Source organism: Coregonus lavaretus (genome assembly GCF_964263955.1).
Source record: "Coregonus lavaretus genome assembly, chromosome: 1".
Lineage (NCBI taxonomy): Eukaryota > Metazoa > Chordata > Actinopteri > Salmoniformes > Salmonidae > Coregonus > Coregonus lavaretus.
In genome coordinates this window covers 68,635,869-68,660,618 of record NC_139988.1, presented here as the reverse complement: position 1 = coordinate 68,660,618, position 24,750 = coordinate 68,635,869, and the positions used below count along the sequence as shown (strand labels likewise).

At 42.5% G+C, this 24,750-nt stretch overlaps 1 protein-coding gene across 1 annotated transcript; it reads left to right on the top strand.

Annotated features, from left to right (window-relative positions):
- Positions 1 to 1,133: 1,133 nt before the first annotated feature.
- On the top strand, positions 1,134 to 24,518 carry LOC311127212 (uncharacterized protein). The gene is made up of 9 exons (XM_084159007.1): positions 1,134 to 1,222; positions 11,812 to 12,014; positions 16,253 to 16,357; positions 16,455 to 16,550; positions 16,712 to 16,822; positions 17,303 to 17,429; positions 17,647 to 18,349; positions 18,445 to 18,494; positions 19,156 to 24,518. Exons 1-9 carry the CDS (start codon positions 1,198 to 1,200, stop codon positions 22,143 to 22,145), a joined length of 4,410 nt encoding a protein of 1,469 aa, XP_084015133.1. The 5' UTR covers positions 1,134 to 1,197; the 3' UTR covers positions 22,146 to 24,518.
- Positions 24,519 to 24,750: the final 232 nt, after the last annotated feature.

Sequence of the window (24,750 nt, the reverse complement as noted above, 5' to 3'; positions counted from 1 at the left end):
GATTTGAGGTCCTAATCCAGGCACTTGTCATCTCCCGTCTGGATTACTGCAACTCGCTGTTGGCTGGGCTCCCTGCCTGTGCCATTAAACCCCTACAACTCATCCAGAATGCCGCAGCCCGTCTGGTGTTCAACCTTCCCAAGTTCTCTCACGTCACCCCGCTCCTCTGCACACTCCACTGGCTTCCAGTTGAAGCTCGCATCTGTTACAAGACCATTGTGCTTGCCTATGGAGCTGTGAGGGGAACGGCACCTCCGTACCTTCAGGCTCTGATCAGTCCCTACACCCAAACGAGGGCATTGCGTTCATCCACCTCTGGCCTGCTGGCTCCCCTTCCTCTGCGGAAGCATAGTTCCCGCTCAGCCCAGTCAAAACTGTTCGCTGCTCTGGCACCCCAATGGTGGAACAAGCTCCCTCACGACGCCAGGACAGCGGAGTCACTCACCACCTCCCGGAGACATTTGAAACCCCACCTCTTTAAGGAATACCTGGGATAGGATAAAGTAATCCTTCTACCCCCCCCCCCCCCCCCCCCCCCAAAATAAATAAATAAATTGTAAAGTGGTTATCCCACTGGCTATAAGGTGAATGCACCAATTTGTAAGTCGCTCTGGATAAGAGCGTCTGCTAAATGACGTAAATGTAAATGTAAATGTGAAGAGGTGGGGAGTATGGGATGTAGGAGAGAGGGAGTTGTGTGGAGTAGACTACGGTTTGGGCACACAGGTTTGAATGCCACGTTATGGATGATAGGGAGACATGAAACAGGTCTGTGTGATGAGTGTTTAGTGGAGGAAACGGTGGAGCATGTGTTGATATTTTGTGAACTGTATGACGTAGATAGGGAGAGATTGTGTGAAAGGGTTAGAGAGGCTGGACAGGGTTGTGGTTTGGGTGGTGTAGTGGGGGGAGGGAAGTGGTGTCTTGGGCTCCATTTCACTTTCTTAGAGGAACAGGACTAATGAAGATAATTTAATTTAAGTAGGCATGACTGGCCTCATACTCCAGTACAGTAGATGGCGGTGTATGCACATTAAAAGTTGGATGCGACCCGCCAACCCAATCTCAAAGAAGAAGTAACAGTTTCTTCCTGTTTTATATTTGTAAACTCTGGAGTGGCGTTAGCAAATGAAGCTTCGTTTTTATTTCCAAAAAGCCAGTTAAGTAATACACTACAGCTAACACTGGGAGCTCGACATGCAAAAACATCTTAAGGAAGAAGGTAAATAAAAGCAGTTATCGCAGTCGCCTCCTCTGCAGAGATTTTACCAAAGACTAACGTTAGCTAGCTAGCTAGCTGATTTATTGGCTAGTACGTTCGCTAGTTGCCAGCCATGTGAGCAAAGTTATTGAATGATCCTCTCTGGAATTAGCTAGCTAGGCAAGGGATGCAATTAAACACTGATATTATTAACGTTATCGTACTTGTCATTCTTGCTAGCAGTTTGGCCATTCCAGAATCACAACAGGCTGACTTCTGCCCCATGTAAGCGCGCACATCGTTTTCGTGACGTCAGCTAACCCATAATCTTTGCTAGGCACAAAACACCAACAAAACAATCGAGCAAAATTGCAAATGCAAATAGCTATCACTTTATTTCCATGAATTATCTGTAGTACAATATTATTAAAACCTCTTGTAATCAACGTAATCGCCAAAAGTAATGATTTATCATGAGGGCCATAAACAATAACTAGTAATGCTGCATACTCCAAGAAAGGTTCAAATCTCACCTTTCTGGTAAAAATTGTTATAAATTGCTGAGGTGTAGTCACTTGTGAGGACACAAGCTCAAGTACACAGTACAAATATGAAAATATAAAATATTTTATATGATGTATTTCCTATTCAACAAAACTGTATGAATATGGCTTGAAAATACTTATATATTTTCTAAATATAGTATAATCAATTTATAGAAAGACTAACTATAAGATTTCACCTTCCTTATAACTGTAAAATACATATTTGTATATTTAGTGTTAGAAAAAAATGTGCATATTTTCAAAAGGTCTCTTGATCAAAACATCTGCCCCCATCGCTGTGAACATCTCACAGAGCTCTAGCTTGGCTTCCTGAACTCGTTAGGAACTCGCCTTTCATCTCATATTAATCTTGTCTGTCTATGACAAACAGTGTTTTTTGTTTCAAATCAATGAATTATTTTAGATTACTGGCTATAAATCGTAGGGCTGACCCCAATTAGTCAACTCGCCGATTGTTTGGTCGTTAGGCTGTTGGTCGACCGAGATTGTTTTAGTCAAGCATTAACAAATATATATATATATATATATATATATTTGCGCCCATCTCAGTGAACTAATCCATTGCGGAGGCCTAGACTAAAAGCCAAGTTATGCTTGATTCTAAAATGTGGTCGGAGGCTCCATATGGAGGGTGTGACACAATTGTGGAGCCTCCAGAGGCATGCAGAGGCCAAATCAAGCTCTGTGCTGCATCGCCATGCGTCTCCCAAATTTTGTAACAATACCGAGGGCTCTGTATAGCTCCGCATTGACATGATTGGTTGACAGTAGGTGGGGGCGGTACATCCTGTATAAACACAAACTCACTTCCTTGACAACAGCTCTCCACTGCTCTGTGAAGCGCAAGAAGTATGAAATGGCCAATGCAGACGTTGGATTGAACATGCGCCCAGATGCACAATGCACTTCTTTCTACAGAATGAGCTCTCTCCCGCCAATTTGTGCACATTTATTTGTTCATAACTTCATTGTGTGAATTGTTTGCGTTTGATTGTTAGTGTATATCAATTTCCCATTTCATATATCACCAGTAGTACATTTACCGTAATTCCTATCATTTCTAATCTACAATGTTTGTTACTTTGGTTACGGTCATTTCTTTTAATGCATTCAATATTATTATTCCAGTCTTCCTGTTCTCATTGTCGGAGTGGACACATTGTTTGCAGAGTGCACAGCCTATGCTACACTTGTGAGAAACAAGTTTTGGTTTATTTAATTCCATTTACGAGTTCTGTCAATTTAGTAATTGTCTTTTGTTTGGAGCGCTCCTGTCAATGTTGAGTAAGGACGCGCACGCATTAAAGTAGGCCTATAGGCTACCTGGCCTGCGTGCAAATATAGGCATATAAATGTGCCCATTTGGGGATCTGATAGTATTTCTGATTGGCTTAACGCACCACCACTAATGACCTGTGGAGCTTATCAAAGTAAAGTTTTCTTCACCTCAAACAGCAAGCATGTGAAGTCTGTATTTACATCCATTGAGAATTACAATAGTTCCTCAATATATTTGAAAAATCTTTCCAGCACAATGTTGCAAGTTCGCTAGTGCAAGCTTCTGGCCTGACCCAAGTTAATAGTTGATACAATGTTTCAAGTTCGTTGCAGACAGGACATGTGTAGCCAATGTGATTTACAGGATATTTTTATCAGGATATTTTATACCTGCAGGCTGCAATGTTTTAATTTTTTGGCTTTATGTAGGCTATTTTTTACATATAGTTGTCAATGGCAATAGAAGTTACTTTTTAGGTTGATCATTTTCATTTAGATTTGGATATAATTTTGATTAACCACATGACAGTGATTTTGAGATATGAAGACATTATTCGAAATTAATTGAAACTGTTTCATGAAAATGTGCATATGAAAACCATAACTGGCACGCAGATCGGTAGAAATGGTAAGATAAATTGGCATTCCACATAAGAAAGGTTGCCGACTCCTTGTGTAGCCTATTACCGGCAACTTCAGGAGAGTAATGGCAGAATCTGCGAAAGCCAGCAGGAGCGGGAGGAGAATAGTCAGGTTACATATTTCTTTTTTTTTCTGGTTATCTAGGTCTCTAGCGCCCTCTGAAGGCATCAAACCATAAGCTTAAAGCATCAGACAAGCTCAATGCATATAGTTGATTTTATATGGAAAAATACACGTTTAAAAGTTTAGAGCAATCGATTGGTCGAAAGAACAGACGGCTTTCGGTCGACCCAAGATTCTTTTTTAGTCGGGGACAGTCCTAATTAATCAATCTCTGAATGTTCTACAGCAACAAAACCACTCTCTCCTGCTGCGTTACGATGTAAGGATTCCAGGCATATGCGTTGTTAGTGGCTGTGACGTAGGGTTCAGCCAGGAGTTGGACAGTCGAAAGAGCAAATTAAATGGTAGGAGGGACATCCGAGCTTCAAGTGGTGTCAGATTTCATATCCTGCTTCATACAGCCAGAAGAGACATACTCCTGTGTCCGTGAGACTCAGGGCTACCGCTCAATGTGAGCCATGTCGGTCGGAACCGGTACCAGAACCACGTAGGTTCCCTAAACAGGGGACTTTACGTCGAAGAGTATTTAAGGGGAAATCTGTGATTTCTATATTTCTAGACTTTTTAATTAATAGTGCTGAGCGCGATTTAGTGCTTTTTGATGTCGGTCCGATTATTAAAAAATAATCACTGTGTTCGATTTTGGTTGAATGCTGTAACAACATCTTTCGAAAGTATTTGAAAGCCAAGTTAACAAACAGATCACCGACCATTTTGAATCCCACCGTACCTTCTCCGCTATGCAATCCGGTTTCCGAGCTGGTCATGGGTGCACTTCAGCCACGCTCAAGGTCCTAAACGATATTATAACCGCGATCGATAATAGACAGTACTGTGCAGCCGTCTTCATCGACCTGGCCAAGGCTTTCGACTCTGTCAACCACCGCATTCTTATTGGCAGACTAAATAGCCTTGGTTTCTCAAATGACTGCCTCGTCTGGTTCACCAACTACTTCTCAGATAGAGTTCAGTGTGTCAAATCGGAGGGCCTGTTGTCTGGACCTATGGCAGTCTCTATGGGGGTGCCACAGGGTTCAATTCTTGGGCCGACTCTTTTCTCCGTGTATATCAATGATGTCGCTCTTGCTGCTGGTGACTCTCAGATCCACCTCTACGCAGACGACACCATTTTGTATACATCTGGCCCTTCATTGGACACTGTGTTAACAAACCTCCAAACGAGCTTCAATGCCATACAACACTCCTTCAGTAGCCTCCAACTGCTCTTAAACACTAGTAAAACTAAATGCATGCTCTTCAATCGAACGCTGCTGGCACCCGCCCACCCGACTAGAATCACCACTCTCGACGGGTCTGACCTAGAGTATGTGGACAACTACAAATACCTAGGTGTCTGGTTAGACTGTAAACTCTCCTTCCAGACTCACATTAAGAATCTCCAATCCAAAGTTACATCTAGAATCGGCTTCCTATTTCGCAACAAAGCCTCCTTCACTCATGCTGCCAAACATGCCCTCGTAAAACTGACTATCCTACCGATCCTTGACTTCGGCGATGTCATTTACAAAATAGCCTCCAACACTCTACTCAGCAAATTGGATGTAGTCTATCACAGTGCCATCCGTTTTGTCTACAAAGCCCCATACACTACCCACCACTGTGACCTGTACGCTCTTGTTGGCTGGTCCTCACTACATGTTCGTCGTCAAACCCACTGGCTCCAGGCCATCTATAAATCACTGCTAGGCAAATCCCCGCCTTATCTTAGCTCATTGGTCACCATAGCAGCACCCACCCGTAGTCTGCGCTCCAGCAGGTATATCTCACTGGTCATTCCCAAAGCCAACACCTCTTTTGGCCGCCATTCCTTCCAGTTCTCTGCTGCCAATGACTGGAACGAATTGCAAAAATCTCTGAAGCTGGAGACTCTTATCGCCCTCACTAACTTTAAGCATCAGTTGTCAGAGCACCTTACCGATCACTGCACCTGTACACAGCCCATCTGAAATTAGCCCACCCAACTACCTCATCCCTATATTGTTATTTATTTTGCTCTTTTGCACCCCAGTATCTCTATTTGCACATAATCTCTTGCACATCTAGCGTTCCAGTGTTAATACTAATTGTAATTATTTTGCACTATAGCATATTTATTGCCTTACCTCCATAACTTGCTACATTTGCACACACTGTATATATATTTTCTGTTGTATTTTTTGACTTAATGTTTTTTTACCCCATATGTAACTCTGTGTTGTTGTTTTTATCGCACTGCTTTGCTTTATCTTGGCCAGGTCGCAGTTGTAAATGAGAACTTGTTCTCAACTGGCTTACCTGGTGAAATAAAATAAAAATAAAAAACACAGAATAAAACAATTAATAAAGTATCATGATGGTAGTGACTGCTTATCACTTATTAACCATCATTTATTCACATTACTTTACTAAAATATTTAAGTTGTGTATATTATATTTGTTTTATTTGATGACTATAATTTCATTCCAAGTCATCATCTTATCTCTATAGAGCCGCTGCCTATGCTGTCTGACATAATCACTATTTTGTAGTTCTTCAAAGTAAATAAGGCACACTTTTATGACTGCTGAATACCAACTGTCAATCACTTTGATCATGTATTTTCAGGTAGAGATACCTCGCGAAGCAACAGCTGCTCTCTATATTCCCTCACGATCACACATTCTGGTCTTTTCCGTAGCAGGTGTAAAAGAAACACAGACAGGACAAGTAGATGCGCAATGGATAATGGTCATTGTAGTTAATTACCACATTGTATGCGCTAAACTATGTAGAATATTGTTGGCCTGTTGGAAACTACAACTCCCTACTACACCACACAGTTCAGGCTGTATCTGATTTATCGCGAGAGAAACTGTGCATTGAGCTAAAAAAAAACCTGAACGAAATGGAATTCAAATAATTGAACCGACTTCTTGAAGAATATAATGTGTGCCTCATGAGCTTAGATCAACTGTCGTACCCCATCAGAACCCAAAATATAAGCTTGTTTTACTTGTTTGTTTGTAAACAATGTAATTGTAAACAAATACTGTAAAGCCGCAAAACATGGTTAAAACTTATTTTGTCATGGAAATCAAATCAAATGTATTGGTCACATACACATGGTTAGCAGATGTTATTGCGAGTGTAGCGTCGTCCAGGGTAGGGGAGGGAATGGCCGGCAGGGATGTAGCTCAGTTGATAGAGCATGGCGTTTGCAACGCCAGGGTTGTGGGTTCGATTCCCACGGGGGGCCAGTATAAAAAAAATATGTATTCACTAATTGTAAGTCGCTCTGGATAAGAGCGTCTGCTAAATGACTAAAATGTAAATGTAAATGTAGCGAAATGCTTGTGTTTCTAGTTCTGACAGTGCAGCAATATCTAGCGAGTAATATCTAACAGTTCCACAACAAATATCTAGTACACACAAATCAAAGTAAAGGAATGGAATAAGAATATATAAATACAGTGAGGGAAAAAAGTATTCGATCCCCTGCTGATTTTGTACGTTTGCCCACTGACAAAGACATGATCAGTCTATCATTTTAATGGTAGGTTTATTTGAACAGTGAGAGACAGAATAACAACAAAAAAATCCAGAAAAACACATGTCAAAAATGTTATAAATTGATTTGCATTTTAATGAGGGAAATAAGTATTTTACCCCTCTGCAAAACATGACTTAGTACTTGGTGGCAAAACCCTTGTTGGTAATCACAGAGGTCAGACGTTTCTTGTAGTTGGCCACCAGGTTTGCACACATCTCAGGAGGGATTTTGTCCCACTCCTCTTTGCAGATCTTCTCCAAGTCATTAAGGTTTCAAGCCTGACGTTTGGCAACTCGAACCTTCAGCTCCCTCCACAGATTTTCTATGGGATTAAGGTCTGGAGACTGGCTAGGCCACTCCAGGACCTTAATGTGCTTCTTTTTGAGCCACTCCTTTGTTGCCTTGGCCGTGTGTTTTGGGTCATTGTCATGCTGGAATACCCATCCATGACCCATTTTCAATGCCCTGGCTGAGGGAAGGAGGTTCTCACCCAGGATTTGACGGTACATGGCCCTGTCCATTGTCCCTTTGATGTGGTGAAGTTGTCCTGTCCCCTTAGCAGAAAAACATCCACAAAGCATAATGTTTCCACCTCCATGTTTGACGGTGGGGATGGTGTTCTTGGGGTCATAGGCAGTATTCCTCCTCCTCCAAACACGGCGAGTTGAGTTGATGCCAAAGAGCTCGATTTTGGTCTCATCTGACCACAACACTTTCACCCAGTTTTCCTCTGAATCATTCAAATGTTCATTGGCAAACTTCAGACGGGCCTGTATATGTGCTTTCTTGAGCAGGGGGACCTTGCGGGCGCTGCAGGATTTCAGTCCTTCACGGCGTAGTGTGTTACCAATTGTTTTCTTGGTGACTATGGTCCCAGCTGCCTTGAGATCATTGACAAGATCCTCCCGTGTAGTTCTGGGCTGATTCCTCACCGTTCTCATGATCATTGCAACTCCACGAGGTGAGATCTTGCATGGAGCCCCAGGCCGAGGGAGATTGACAGTTCTTTTGGTGTTTCTTCCATTTGCGAATAATCACACCAACTGTTGTCACCTTCTCACCAAGCTGCTTGGCGATGGTCTTGTAGCCCATTCCAACCTTGTGTAGGTCTACAATCTTGTCCCTGACATCCTTGGAGAGTTTTTTGGTCTTGGCCATGGTGGAGAGTTTGGAATCTGATTGATTGATTGCTTCTGTGGACAGGTGTCTTTTATACAGGTAACAAACTGAGATTAGGAGCACTCCCTTTAAGAATGTGCTCCTAATCTCAGCTCGTTACCTGTATAAAAGACACCTGGGAGCCAGAAATCTTTCTGATTGAGAGGGGGTCAAATACTTATTTCCCTCATTAAAATGCAAATCAATTTATAACATTTTTGACATGCGTTTTTCTGGATTTTGTTGTTGTTATTCTGTCTCTCACTGTTCAAATAAACCTACCATTAAAATTATAGACTGGTCATTTATTTGTCAGTGGGCAAACATACAAAATCAGCAGGGGATCAAATACTTTTTTCCCTCGCTGTATATGGATGAGCAATGTCATTGTCAGAGCGGCATAGGCTAAGATGCAATAGATAGTATAGAATACAGTATATGCATATGAGATGGGTAATACAAGATATGTAAACATTATTAAAGTGACTAGTGTTCAATTTATTAAAGTGGCCAGTGATTTTCAAGTCTGTATGTAGGCAGCAGCCTCTTTGTGCTAGTGATGGCTGTTTAACAGTCTGATGGCCTTGAGATAGAAGCTGTTTTTCAGTCTCTGGGTCCCAGCTTTGATGCACCTGTACTGACCTTGCCTTTTGGATGATACCGGGGTGAACAGGCAGTGGCTCGGGTGGTATTTGCCTTGATTATATTTTTGGCCTTCCTGTGACATCGGGTGCTCTAGGTGTCCTGGAGGGCAGGTAGTTTGCCCCCAGTGATGCGTTGTGCAGACCGCACCACACTCTGGAGAGCCCTGCGGTTGTGGGCGGTGCAGTTGCCGTACCAGGCGGTGATACAGCCTGACAGGATGCTCTCAATTGTGCATCTGTAAAAGTTCGTGAGGGTTTTAGGTGACAGGCAAAATGTATTCCGCCTCCTGAGGTTGGAGAGACGCTGTTGCGCCTTCGTCTGTGTGGGTGGACAATTTCAGTTTGTCAGTGATATGTACGCAGAGGAACTTAACTTTCCACCTTCTTCCACTGCTGTCCTGTCGATGTAGATAGGGAGGTACTCCCTCTGCTGTTTCCTGAAGGCCACGATCATCTCCTTTGTTTTGTTGACGTTGAGTGAGAGGTTATTTTCCTGACACCACACTCCGAGAGCCCTCACCTCCTCCCTGTAGGCTGTCTCATCGTTGTTGGTAATCAAGCCTACAACTGTTGTGTCGTCTGCAAACTTGATGATTGAGTTGGAGGCGTGCATTGCTACGCAGTCTTGTGTGAACGGGGAGTACAGGAGGGGGCTGAGCACAAACCCTTGTGGGGCCCAGTGTTGAGGATCAGCGAAGTGGAGATGTTGTTTCCTACCTTAATGTATTCATAGCTTTGTCCATGAATTTGAGTGGTTACATTTCTCCAGCCCCATCCCTCAGCAGTTTACCCAAACAGCGGTGGGGTGACTGCTTTATTGATTGAACTGCAGATTGCCTCTTTAGAAAAATACAATATATTATTTGAAGCTAGCTAGCTTTACATCATGTTTTCAAAGCCTTGTTTGACAACAAAAAATCTAACAAAGATTGCTTATTATTATGAAATTGTCTTTATATTAGTGTCGTGACTTACTTTAATGTATGACTGTTATTTATCGATTCACCAAACTATGTTTAATTGTCACTCGATTAAATTAATCATGTAACAATTAACTCATTAGGAATTTGGGGCACCACAGAATAAGTTATTTAACGAGATACCATCTCCCGAATTAAACTCTTAGAATATATGTTATATATCGATAACAGTCACTTATCAAATAATCACCTCTTATCAGTCTCATTCTGAACGTCGCATAATCCTTGAACCTGCAAGAACCCTAACCTTATTGATGAATCAGCAATACACAAATTGGCTTAATTATTTATTTACTAACTAACTAAATAATAACACAATACAAACACACATAGGTTATTGATTACTAACGTAATACAATGAAAACAGGTCCCTAGTGGACTGGACTAACAATCGCATGACTGCTTGGGTAGAAGGAGGGTCAGAGTGGAAGGGAGAGACATAGATTCAAACTATCGTGGTTCTTTGGAGTCTATGCTCAAAGTAATCATAATACTTATGCACCCTAATAACGCTCATTCGGATTAGAAATGCAACATGTATTTACGTGTAGCTGTCCTCGATAGTTGAGTTGATGATGTAGGACTCTGGTTTGCCCACCAGAGATCCCAATGTCCTTGGTAGAGTTTCTGGTCGTAGTGCTGCTTAGATGGATACTTCAGATGTACCAGTGGTTGTCTGAGAGGGATTGTCCTTCCCACTTCGTGTCTTTAGTGAAAGTTCTCTAGACGACTATACATGCCAGCTGCAGACTGAAATGATAAGGTCTAGTGCATTGTCTTCTTCTTCACCTCGTGTAGAGGTTGAGAGTTTCAGAGTTTCTCCATTTCAAACGTGTGGACTAACGTCTCACGTTTTCTGGTCTTTCTTGGCTTGTAGAAATTCAACCATTTGCAACGTTTGGCTCACGCTTCACGTCTGCTGGTCTTCCTTTGGTAATGGAGTTGTAGTTTTAAACCATTTTGTAACGTTAAGCTCACGCTTCACGCTTCTTGGTCTGTAGAGTTTCAACCATTTGCAAGGTTTAGCACACGCTTCACGTCTGCTGGTCTTCCTTTGGTTGATTTGTTTTTCAAGGCTTTTTATGCACTCTGGGTAAAAGGGGCGTTCCATCATGTTTACACAATCTCTGATGTCACTCGGGGCGTGGCTAGTCACTGTGCATAGTTTATATGAAAAACTATCTCATTAGAACACTAAAATCCCATACCTATCTTCACCAAAATACTCTCATACTTAATCATATATTTTATACAACATTTAGATGTAAACCTGATAGATAGAATATGTACACTTTCCGAGTTACAGTTGTTACTTGATACCATCCTTAATGACATCACAAAATAATAAACAATATGACATGATTATTCTTTAGATCCCCACTGACCATTTCCCACATTCTTTTAAGTAGGAATATTGTTTCATTGTCCACTTTTGGATGTTGGAGTCTTGGCGGGAAGACTTCCTCTGTCTCACAGGGAAATTCTTTCTTCCCATACTAGAGACCAAAAGGAGTCCTATTTATGACCGGCTGTTAAGTCATAAAACTTGCCACCAGGAAAGGGGGTGTTCAAACCTTTGCCTAGCAGGAATGTTTGATCCTCAACCCATGAGGGCAAGTTATGACATAAGTAAGTATTTTCCAAGGTATTTGTCATCAAGCTAACTATATGAATTTGTGCTTTCTGTAGATGGACCTCTTCCACTGTCGTCTTTGCGTCTTTTTGTTCCTCCACTGCGTCTAGTGTCTGCAGCTCTGTGGCAAGTTGTTCAGCGGAGAGACATAATGGACTATGGCTTGGTGGAGGAGTTTGTCACCACTGTGTTGGAGGTAGTTCCTGATCTGATGAGTTACAGAGAGCGAGTCCAACTCATCATGGGGCTGCGAGCACAGGTGAGAGATGGGACGGATGGAAAAAGAGAGGAGGGATGGGACACTTGTTCAAGTACAGGGGGTTTTATTTTATTTTTATGTATTTTATTTCACCTTTATTTAACCAGGTAAGCCAGTTGAGAACAAGTTCTCATTTACAACTGCGACCTGGCCAAGATAAAGCAAAGCAGTGCGGAAAAAACAACAACAACAGAGTTACGTATGGAATAAACAAAACAATAACACAATAGAAAATCTATATACAGTGTGTGCAAATGTAGTAAGTTATGGAGGTAAGGCAATAAATAGGCCATAGTGCAAAATAATTACAATTTAGTATTAACACTGGAGTGATAGATGTGCAGATGATGATGTGCAAATATAGATACTGGGGTGCAAATAAGCAAAATAAATAACAATGTAAATAACAATATGGGGATGAGGTAGTTGGGTGGGCCAATTACAGATGGGCTGTGTACAGGTGCAGTGATCGGTAAGCTGCTCTGACAACTGATGCTTAAAGATAGTGAGGGAGATAAGTCTCTCCAGCTTCAAAGATTTTTGCAGTTCGTTCCAGTCATTTGCAGCAGAGAACTGGAAGGAATGGCGACCAAAGGAGGTGTTGGCTTTGGGGTTGACCAGTGAGATATACCTGCTGGAGCGCATACTACGGGTGGGTGTTGCTATGGTGACCAATGAGCTAAAATAAGGCGGGGATTTGCCTAGAAGGGATTTATAGATGACCTGAAGTAGTTGGTGAACCAGGCAAGGCAGTCATTTGAGATTCCAAGGCTATTTAGTCTGCCAATGAGGGGGCAGAGGGGCATGGGCAAGTTGCAGCGGAGGGTGCAGAGCTGGTGGCCGTGGGTAGGGGTAGCCAGGTGGAAAGCATGGGCAGCCGTAGCAAAATGCTTGTTGAAATTTTCGATTATCGTAGATTTATCGGTAGTGGCAGTGTTTCCTAGCCTCAGTGCAGTGGGCAGCTGGGAGGAGGTGCTCTTATTCTCCATGGACGTTACAGTGTCCCAAAACCTTTTGGAGTTAGTGCTACAGGATGCAAATTTCTGTTTGAAAAAGTTAGCCTTTGCTTTCCTAACTGCTTGTGTATATTGGTTCCTGACTTCCCTGAAAATGTGCATATCGCGGGGGCTGTTCGATGCTAATGCCGTACGCCACAGGATGTTTTTGTGCTGGTCAAGGGCAGTCAAGTCTGGGGTGATCCAGGGGCTATATCTGTTCTTAGTTCTGAATTTTTTGAATGGGGCATGCTTATTTAAGATGGAGAGGAAAGCACTTTTAAAGAACAACCAGGCATCCTCTACTGACGGAATGAGGTCAATATCCATCCAGGATACCCGGGCCAGGTCAATTAGAAAGGCCTGCTCGCTGAAGTGTTTTAGGGAGCGTTTGACAGTGATGGGGGGTGGTCGTTTGACCGTGGACCCATTACGGACGCAGGCAATGAGGCAGTGATTGCTGAGATCCTGGTTGAAGACAGCGGAGGTGTATTTAGAGGGTCAATTAGTCAGGATGATATCTATGAGGGTGCCCATGTTAACGGATTTAGGGTTGTACCTGGTAGGTTCCTTGATAATTTGTGTGAGATTGAGGGCATCTAGTTTAGATTGTAGGATGGCCGGGGTGTTAAGCATATCCCAGTTTAGGTCACCAAGCAATATACGAACTCTGAGGATAGATGGGGGCAATCAATTCACATATGGTGTTCAGGGCACAGCTGGGGGCTGAGGGGGGTCTGTAGCAAGCGGCAACAGTGAGAGACTTATTTCTGGAAAGGTGGATTTTTAGAAGTAGAAGCTCAAACTGTTTGGGCACAGACCTGGATAGTATGATAGAGCTCTGCAGGCTATCTCTACAGTAGATTACAACTCCGCCCCCTTTGGCAGTTCTATCTAGACAGAAAATGTTGTAGTTGGGAATGGACATTTCAGAATCTTTGGTGGCCTTCCTAAGACAGGATTCAGACACTGCTAGAACATCAGGGTTGGCTGAGTGTGCTAACGCAGTTAATAACTCAAACTTAGGGAGGAGGCTTCTGATGTTAACATACAAGAAACCAAGGCTTTTGCGATTACAGAAGTCAACAAATGATAGCGCCTGGGGAGCAGGAGTGATACTGGGGGATACAGGGCCTGTGTTAACCTCTACATCACCAGAGGAACAGAGGAGGAGTAGAATAAGGATACGGCTAAAGGCTTTAAGAACTGGTCTTCTAGTGCGTTGGGTACAGAGAAAAAAGGGGCAGATTTCTGGGCGTTGTAGAATAGATTCAGGGCATTATGTACAGACAAGGATATGGAAGGATATGAGTACAGTGGAGGTAAACCTAAGCATTGGGTAAAGATGAAAGAGATAGCATCACTGGAGGCACCGATTGAGCCGGTCTCCGCGTGTGTGGGGGGTGGGACAAAGGATCTATCTGAGACAGGTTGAGCAGGACTGGGGGCTCTACATTGAAAAAGTACAGTTAGAACTAACCGAAACAGCAATAGGCAAGGCATATTGACATGGGAGATAGGCATAAAGCAGTCACAGCTGTTATTCGAGAGAGCTAAGACAACAGCTGGTAATGGCGACGAAAGTTTGAGCTGAGGCTAAACAGATAAACAGGATGGGGTACTATATAAAGGAACAGTCCAGCAGGCATCAGCTGTGTAGCTGAGTGATCATAAGGTCCAGTGAACAGCAATAAGTAAGTCCGGGAGCAGTTCAGTGGCTGCTACGCTACAGGCGAGCTGGAGGCACGGCTGTTGATTGCGTGTGCTAGCGGGCCGGGGCTAGCAGATGGATCTTCGTGGTCGTCGCAACGGGAAGCCTGTTGTAACCACATCAGACGATTACGTTGGCAGACCAGTCGTGATGGATCGGTGGGGCTCCGTGTCAACACTAGGAGGTCCCGTCCGGTTGACAGAGAGGTAGATAGCCGGGAGATGGGCCTGGCTCGAGGCTAGCTCAAGGCTAACTGGGGTTAGCTTCAGGACAGTGGTGATTAGCCAACAACGACAACAGCCATTCGGTTGCAGCTAGTTGCGATGATCCGGTGTTAAGGTCCAGTGATTCAGTGATTCCTGCAGAAAATCCGACATGCTCTGGCTCGATAGCGCGATGTGCAGACTGTGCAGACTGGCCGATAATTGTCCAGGCTAGAGCTGGCTGGTAGGTAGTGCAGGCCACGGCCACGGACAATGGTGAAGACCGCTAACGGTGGCTAATAGCAAGTAGCTAGTTAGCTGGCTAGTTTCAGCCAGAAGTTCTGGATAAAAATGTATGAAGAAATAATAGAATCCGTTCCACATTGGGTGAGGAAGGTTGCAGGAAAGTATATTTAGTTAAAGGATGGAAAGTGAGATTGAGAAATATATACGAAAAAGACAAAAAACAAAAAACAGGCTATTGACATGAGGACACTACAGAAAACACGACCGCACTGCTATGCCATCTTGTATGTAGTCATAGACTACATACAGTGCCTTCAGAAAGTATTCGTACCCCTTAACTTACTCCACATTTTGTTGTTACAGCCTGACAATCTCACCCATTTACACACTAGGGTTGGACGGTATCCAGATTTTCATGTCGTCATACTGTCCTTCTTTCACCCTTAGTACACAAGGGGGCGCCAAAACGCAACAAATACCATTGGGTGTCTATTACCAGAACGCTAACAGTCTTACCTTAGCACAAGTAATAGCGAATTTCTATGGAGGCTGCTAGCTAAATATGCTAACGAGCTCAAAAGAAAATAAACAAATTGCAATAAGAGGCAATCCAGCTCATAAAGTTATACATATATACACTACCGGTCAAAAGGTTTAGAACACCTACTCATTCAAGGGGTTTTCTTTATTTTTACTATTTTCTACATTGTAGAATAATAGTGAAGACATCAAAACTATGAAATAACACATATGGAATCATGTAGTAACCAAAAGTGTTAAACAAATCAAAATATATTTTATATTTGAGATTCTTCAAATAGCCATCGTTTGCCTTGATGACAGCTTTGCACACTCTTGGCATTCTCTCAACCAGCTTCACCTGGAATGCTTTTCCAACAGTCTTGAAGGAGTTCCCACATATGCTGAGCACTTGTTGGCTGCTTTTCCTTCACTCATAAACGATGAGGTTTATGGGAAATGTAGCAATTTACACATTGCTTTTGTACTATGAAAATGTCACCCATAGTCTCTTACCTGCAGGTTGGTGTAAATAATAATAAATTGCATTTTTTACTCCATCAGCTGGTTCTGGAGTTGTGTCGTACAGATCACCTAGCCGACCCCGAGACCATCCAGCCACACCTGAACAGGATGAAATCCTGTGTCATCACTCATAGGGAAAAGGAGGTGAGTGCTGCTACTCAGTGAAATATCAAGACTGATAACTCTGCTGTTGTTTAACATTGTCTAGTTAAATTGACTGACTGTTCAATGCTTGCTGTAGATTCCTGATCCAGAGGTGGAGGCATCAGAATCCAACTTTCTGAAGCTGATTCAAAGTCTGCTGGAAGACCCAGTTGAGAGGGAACACTTCTTCCAGGTCAGTGTTGTCACTGACTGTGTAGCTGATAAATTATACATGACATGACATTTTTCTTTAGAAGGTTACCAAAATGTGAAAGGTATGAATACTTTCACTTGCATTGTAGATCATTGTTTTAATTCAAAAGCATGGACATAATGTTCTTGTTTGTTTTCTAGAATGTTTATTCAGAGGAATTCGGCCTCAAGTATGACTCCGCACTGCAGAGTCTGGTGTGGGAGTTCCTTTCTAGGCTGGAGAAGCTGCTTCCAACACCAACCCTTCAACAGGTACCATGCTAACATGTTATTACCATCATCAGTCTACTTTCATACAACAATCACTGTACAAAGGGATCCTTTACAAATCGGTTGGTAAGGGTTGGACCAAAGGTGACAGTGTTACACTTTGGGTAAGCAGGCTTTATGCTTATTTAGATAACATACTCCAGGTGGCAGTACGCACCCTTTCAGTTTGTTTACAGACTGTCAATGCACTAATAGAAGTAGAATAAGAAATTGGCTACTTTAAAATGGAGGTAGCCCTCAATGCCGCCATCCATGCCGTCACTGAAGCAATTATGGCAAAGATGTGCCCACTATCCAACTCTATGGGTTAAACCAAATGTTGAAATTATATAAATGCAAATTAGTGTCTATTAATATGGTAGAATGCAACATGCATAGAGATTAACCGACAGGTTTTATATAAAATATTAATGCAGATGATATTATAGAAACGGGGGCAATTGCCATTCCTCTTTCCATTAGACTGCATCTTGGTTTCTACCTGACCCTTCTGTCCTGGAGGACTGTGTGCAGTTTGTGTGTCACCCCGAGCCTTTGAAGACCCTTCTCCAGTACCACAACAACACATATGGATATGTGGACACCAATGGTAAGAGCTACGTTACGCTGAGCTTTAATGTATAACATAGAATTTAAACAAACTTGAACTCACTGTTCACTACTATATCATATAACTGCTGGTTGTTTATTATCAATGCCATAAACAGACATTGGTTTGTGTCCCTAAAACTACAAAAGAAGAACCAGGGTTTGTTTGACTTGCATGTTTTGATATTGACTTGTATTTCCTTGTCTTCCTGTCTCAGCTCTATCTTCGGTCGACTACATCCTCTCATCGCTGTCACTCTCTCCTCTAAAGACAGTTGTGATCTTTCCAGACCAAACTGACCCAGAGATCAAATCAGAACCCATGGAGGAAACTTTGCCATATGAACATATGAACATTCAAAGCCCCGCCTCATCTGACAACGATTCAGAAATGCTTCCTTTGTTGGAGTCAGATTACGTGAAGAGAGGAGAAGGGATGCATTCAGACGGAAATTTGAATGTTGAGATTTTGTCTTTACAAATTCAAGGTTCATCTCTTCATTCAGAAGAGGTGTGTATACACAAGGAAACTACTGAGGGAAACCTTAAACACAAGACACCTGACAAAGAGTCAGCAAAAGAGTGGGAAATAGATGGAGCTTTTCACCAACCTCAAACTGACAGTGGGCTACCTCAAACTGACAGTGGGCTAAAAATACAAAAACCTCACAGCATCCAACAGAAAGTGCAGGACCGTTCTAGTTTGTCAACTTCTGGTCTTCTCCGTCAGCCCACAGTGCTGCTGCACCGACTTGACATTACTGATATGCCGTTACCTGTGTCATCTCCAACATTGAGTCCAACATTGAGACGAAAGAGGCTTCAAATTGAAAAAGTGGGATCCAAAGGACAGAGAGCAGGACGGGTCATATCACCAAAAAGTAAGAGGAATGCCAATGGACAGCCACCACCAGAGACTGAGTAAGAATTCGTGAATTTATTATACAGGAAACAATTCTTGCTACTGGTAATGTTCCATTACAATCCTAACGCTCCTTCAATTTTGTATTTTTCAGACAAGACAGTGTAACCTCAAACGATGATGCTCCCAAGAAAAGGAAAGCTGGTAGGAAAATCATCATCCTAACTATGAATCAGGCTGTCAATTTAATACAGAATCTGCTTCTTAAAGTGATATTTGGCTCAATGTTTATAATATGTTAAAGGTATGCTCAGTATTTTACAACGTGATGTCAGATGGTTTCTCACCCTGAAAGTATACTATAGGCCAGGAGAACTGTAATCAATGGTTCAGTTTTCTACAAACGTCAGCTAATTTCAGTCACCGCTTGCTAACAATGAATGGGAGTGGTAGGGGTCTGTGGTGCCTGTTGAAAGGAATGGCCAAATCATGTATAACAGGCACCACATACCCCTCCCATTGATTTATTAGCTAGCTGTGGCTAAAGTTAGCTGAAGTTTGTAGTGGCTGTTTAAAGAAAACCGAACCATGGATTACAGTTTATCCTGGCCCATAGACTACTTTCAGGGTGAGAAACCATCTAACATTAAGTTTTAAAGTACTTCCCCTTCAATCTCTTACCTTGGAGTGCATGTTCAAAAAGTCACACATTTGGCAATTTTGTTAATAGCACAAAACATGGCTGCTAAAGGTAAAGCAATTTGAATATCTAAGCCAGACAGTGTATCTATAACTGTTTGACCCTTACTTGTTCTCCTAGATTTTGCCATATTTTGAGATCACCATTTTTCATTTTCAACTCAAGGTAGAGCCCTAGAGGAAGAGAAACTGCACCACCACATAAAGGACTTTCACTCAGAGGAGTGCAGTGGACAGAACAGAGAACCTTTTGACAGTGTACCTCAGTATTCTTTGGCCCCTGACCTATCCCATGTAATGGGGCAGTCTAATAGAAGCAAGCGGGTCAAAACGTGCTCTTTATGTGGGAAGACTTTCATTGGGGCAAAGGATTTGACGGCACACATGAGATCTCACACTGAGCAGAGTCCTTACCAGTGTACCCAGTGTTTGCAAAGCTTTGAACATCAGGAGGATTTACAGAAACATCAACAGATTGGGTGTGAGGTGGCAGCTCAACCAGAAGAGGACAACATGTCTACGGCATCTTTTGAAGAGGATAACATGTCTACAGCATCTTTTGAGGAAAGGATAGAGATATCCAAGCCCCATGGCACTTCACCCCTGAGCCCAACAACTTCTAACGTTTGTCCCACTCCAAGAGTGTTTTCCAAATCCAGAACTTGCCATGTGTGTCACGAAACTTTCCATAGTGCATATTTAATGAGAAAGCACCTGAATTCCAAACATGATCAGCTCCCTTACCAGTGCTGTGACTGTGGAGAAAATTTCAAGAGGAAGTTTCATTTGAAGGAACATAAGAAATTGTGCTTGGCGGCGAGCTCAACAACTTCCAACATTCGTCCCACTCCAGATCAGTCTTCCAAAGCCAAAACGTGCAGTTTGTGTAACAAGACTTTCGACAGTCCATATTTAATGAGAAAGCACCTCAAATCCCAACATGATCAACTCCCTTACCAGTGCCCTGGCTGTAGAGGAAATTTCAAAAGGAAGTTTCATTTGAAGGAGCATAAAAAAAAGTGCTTGGTGGCGAAGAGTCTCCTCTCTTGCTCTCTGTGTGACAAACATTTCATTGAAGCAAGCGATTTGACAAAACACATGAGATCTCACACGTATCAGTGCACCAAGTGTTTGCAAAGCTTTGAACGTCAGGAGGACTTACAGAAACATCTGCAGAATGTGCTTGAGGAGTCAGCTCAACTAGAAGAGGACAACACGTCGATGCCGTCTTTTGAGGATGGGACAGAGATATCCCAGCCCAACGACACTTCCAATGTCCTTCCCACTCGAAAGGAGTCTTCCAGAGCCAGAACATGCCGTTTGTGTCACAAGACTTTCGACACTATACATTTAATGAAAAAGCACCTGAATTCCAAACATGCTCAGCTCCCTTACCAGTGCCTCCAATGTGGAGAAAACTTCAGGAAGAAGTTTAATTTGAAAGAACATCAGAAAGAGTGCCATATGCCCACTCCAACACAGTCGTCCAAAGCCAGAACATGCCGTGTGTGTCACAAGACTTTCGTTAGTGTACATTTAATGAGAAAGCACCTCCAATCCAAACATGATCTGCTCCCTTACCAGTGCATCGGCTGTGGAGAAAATTTCTACAAAAATTCTCACTTGCTGGAACATGAAAAGGTGTGCTCGGCGGCAAAGAGGCTCCTCACTTGTTGCGAGTGTGGTAAGACTTTTAAGCTCTCTAAGCTTAAGGGGTGTAACCAGGTGAACCAACAGCAGGCTCCTAGGGAGGCTCACCAAGATACCAGCACAATTCTAATAGTAGAAAATGGGATGGAGATTCCCCAGTCCTTCAGCACTACACCCCAGAACCCAACAAACTCCAATGCTCTCACAATTCAAGGACAATCCTCCAAAATAGCCAACCATTATGAAACATGTCTTTTGTGTAATGAAACGTTTGAAAATGGAGAGAATCTGAGAAAGCATATGAAATTTCAACATGATGTTCGTCCGTACCTGTGCCTTGATTGCGGGGAGACATTCCAAAGCAAATCTGAACTACAGAAACATTCTGCCATTCATTTGGGCTCCAGAAAGTGTCCTTTGTGCGTTAAAAATACTTCTCAATCAACGCCGCAGCATGTTCAGAGACAACAGCAAGACTTGAGGGTGTCAAGTGAGGGAGTCAACCCAAACCAGCACCAAAGGGATGTTGATCCAGCAGATGGCAGTAGCTATCTGGCATCAAGGGAACATGAGACAGAGATTCCCCAGCCTTCAACCTATCTATGTGATACATGTGGTAAAGACTTCCCATCTCTGTGCCGATTGAAAAGACATTTGCAAGTACATACAGGAGAGCAGCCTTTTCCTTGCACGGATTGTGGCAAATGTTTTACTTGCAAGGGTAGTCTGAAAATCCATCAACGCCTTCATACAGGAGAGCGGCCATTTGCGTGCACTTTATGCCAACAACGCTTTATCACAAATAAACACCTAAAAAGACATATGTTTACTCACACAAGGGAGAAGCCTTTTCGGTGTTCAGCTTGTGGGAAAACGTTCAAAACGAAACAAGGTTGGAGCAGACATCAGCAATTTAGGCGTTGTTACCTAGGAAAACATACTAGAGCAAGTTGGCTAGAAAATCAGAAGGACTTACAAAAACATCAGCAGATTGGGTATGAGGAGGCAGCTCAACCAGAAGAGGATAACATGTCTACAACATCTTTTGAGAATGAGACATCCCAGCCCCATGGCACTTTAGCCCAGAGCCCAGACACATCTAATGTTCGTCCTACTCCAATACAATCCTCCAAAGCCAGAACGTGCCACGTGTGTCATGAAACCTTCCATAGTGCATATTTAATGAGAAAGCACCTGAATTCCAAACATGACCAGCTCCCTTACCAGTGCCTTGACTGTGGAGAAAATTTCAAGAGGAAGTTTAATTTGAGGGAACATAAGGCAAAGTCCCATTCTACGTCAACCTCCAAGGCCAGAAAATGCTGTTTGTGTAACAAGACTTTCAACAGTCCGTATTTAATGAGAAAGCACCTCAAATCCCAACATGATCAACTCCCTTACCAGTGCCGCGACTGTGGACATTTTTTTAAGCTGAAGTTTAATTTGAAGGAACATAAGAAAAAGTGCCCCACTCTGAAAAGACATTTGCAAGTACACACAGGATAACAGAATCCTTGCACAGATTGTGGCAAACGCTTCACTTTGAAGGGCAGTTTGAAAACCCATCAACTACTTCATACAGAAGAGCGGCCATTTGTGGTCCTCTGTAGCTCAGCTGGTAGAGCACGGCGCTTGTAACGCCAAGGTAGTGGGTTCGATCCCCGGGACCACCCATACACAAAAAAAAATGTATGCACGCATGACTGTAAGTCGCCTTGGATAAAAGCGTCTGCTAAATGGCATATTATTATTATTATTATATTATTATTTGCATGCACTTTATGCCAAGAATGCTTTATCACGAATAAACAGCTACAAAGACATATGCTTACTCACTCAAAGGAGAAGCCTTTTCAGTGTTAAGCTTGTGGGAAGACTTTCAAAGGGAAACAAGGTTGGAGCAGAGCTCAGCAATTTAGGCGTGGTCACCTGAAAAAATATACTAGTGCAAGTTTGCTTGTGGATTCTGGGTAATTGTAATTCCTGACCGTCACCATTTTACTTGTGATTTTAGTTCTTATTTTATTCTCTCTGAATAGAGACATTTTTGGTTTACAAACAAACATCACCTTCGAGTGATTCACACGCATTCTCATGTTAAAAAAGCTCTGTAGCGGAATATTTATACGCAGATGTCGGGACCTTGACAAACTTAACAGTGATGACCATGAAAACACAAAACTGGTGGCTATAACTATGTTCAAGAAGAATATTCTTCTTCTGGCTTTATCTAGCTCTATTTGTAATATTTTACCTTTGCTGGCTTGGTAGCTTGCTTGGTAATTCATCCTCGGATGACATCTGCGATGTTGTAGACGATAACCATCTGATTACAGGTTTGTTAACTTGCATAACCTGCATCTGAAGTTGGATGTTGTTGTATTGACAAGCCCCTATCTGAGGCAGAACTGCGCACGCAACTTCATGACCCGGCTGGGAAATGGGTCTATTACCTATGTTCCTGGTTTGTGTTGGGGTGGTTGGTCCAGGACCTTTTTAGTGTGATTTTCGCACTACTTTACAGAGGGTAGTGCGTACGGCCCAGTACATCACTGGGGCCAAGCTTCCTGCCATCCAGGACCTCTATACCAGGCGGTGTCAGAGGAAGGCCCTCAAAATTGTAAAAGACTCCAGCCACCCTAGTCATAGACTGTTCTCTCTGCTACCGCACGGCAAGCGGTACCGGAGTGCCAAGTCTAGGTCCAAAAGACTTCTCAACAGCTTCTACCCCCAAGCCATAAGACTCCTGAACAGCTAATCATGGCTACCCGGACAATTTGCACTGCCCCCCCACCCCATCCTTTTTACGCTGCTGCTACTCTGTTAATTATTTATGCATAGTCACTTTAACTCTACCCACATGTACATATTACCTCAACTAGCCGGTGCCCCCGCACATTGACTCTGCAACGGTACCCCCCTGTATATATAGCCTCCCTACTGTTATTTTATTTTACTTCTGCTCTTTTTTTTCTCAACACTTTTTTTGTTGTTGTTTTATTTTTACTTTTTTGTTAAAAATAAATGCACTGTTGGTTAAGGGCTGTAAGTAAGCATTTCACTGTGATGTCTGCACCTGTTGTATTCGGCGCATGTGACCAATAACATTTGATTTGATTTGAGTTAAATGCAATAACAACAGAATAACAAACCATCTATTATGTTTTTTGAACACTATAATTTGTTTACAAGCATGATAGCTGTACTTTTAGTTTATGGTTTATTAGCCAATCGGCATTTCTCAACAAGTTTAAAGCACGTGAATGCATACAACTGGTATTTACAACTTCACAACTGGTAAATTCCCACCTCCCACTTGGTTATTGACGCAGCATAAGTGACAGGTCAGTGGGTGGAGTTTGAAGGTGAGTAAAATCAAGAAAAGGCTCTCGAGGTAGGTTAGAGGTACACAGAACAAAAATATAAATGCAACATGTAAAGTGTTGACCCCATGTATCATGAGCTGAAATAAAAGATCCCAGACATTTTCCAGACGCACAAAAAGCTTTTCTCTCAACTGTTGTGCACAAATTTGTTTGCATCCCTGTTAGTGAGCATTTCTCCTTTGCCAACATAATCCATCCACCTGACAGGTGTGGCATATCAAGAAGCTGATTAAACAGCATGATCATTACACAGGTGCACTTTGTGCTGGGGACAAAAAAGGCCACTCTAAAATGCACAGTTTAGTCACAACACAATGTCACAGATGTCTCAAATGTATCATTCCAGTGTTAATACTAATTGTAATTATTTTGCACTATGGCCTATGTATTGCCTTACCTCCATAACTTGCTACATTTGCACACACTGTATATATATTTTCTGTTGTATTTTTGACTTTATGTTTTGTTTTACCCCATATGTAACTCTGTTGTTGTTTTTAATCGCACTGCTTTGCTTTATCTTGGCCAGGTCACAGTTGTAAATGAGAACTTGTTCTCAACTGGCTTACCTAGTTAAATAAAGGTGAAATAAAAATAAATAAAAAATGAAACTCAGTAAAATTGTTGAAATTGTTGCATGTTGCATTTATATTTTTGCTCAGTGTAGATCAGGGGTCCCCAAACTTTTTCCTGTGAGGGCCACATAACTTTTCCCTTCTCTGATG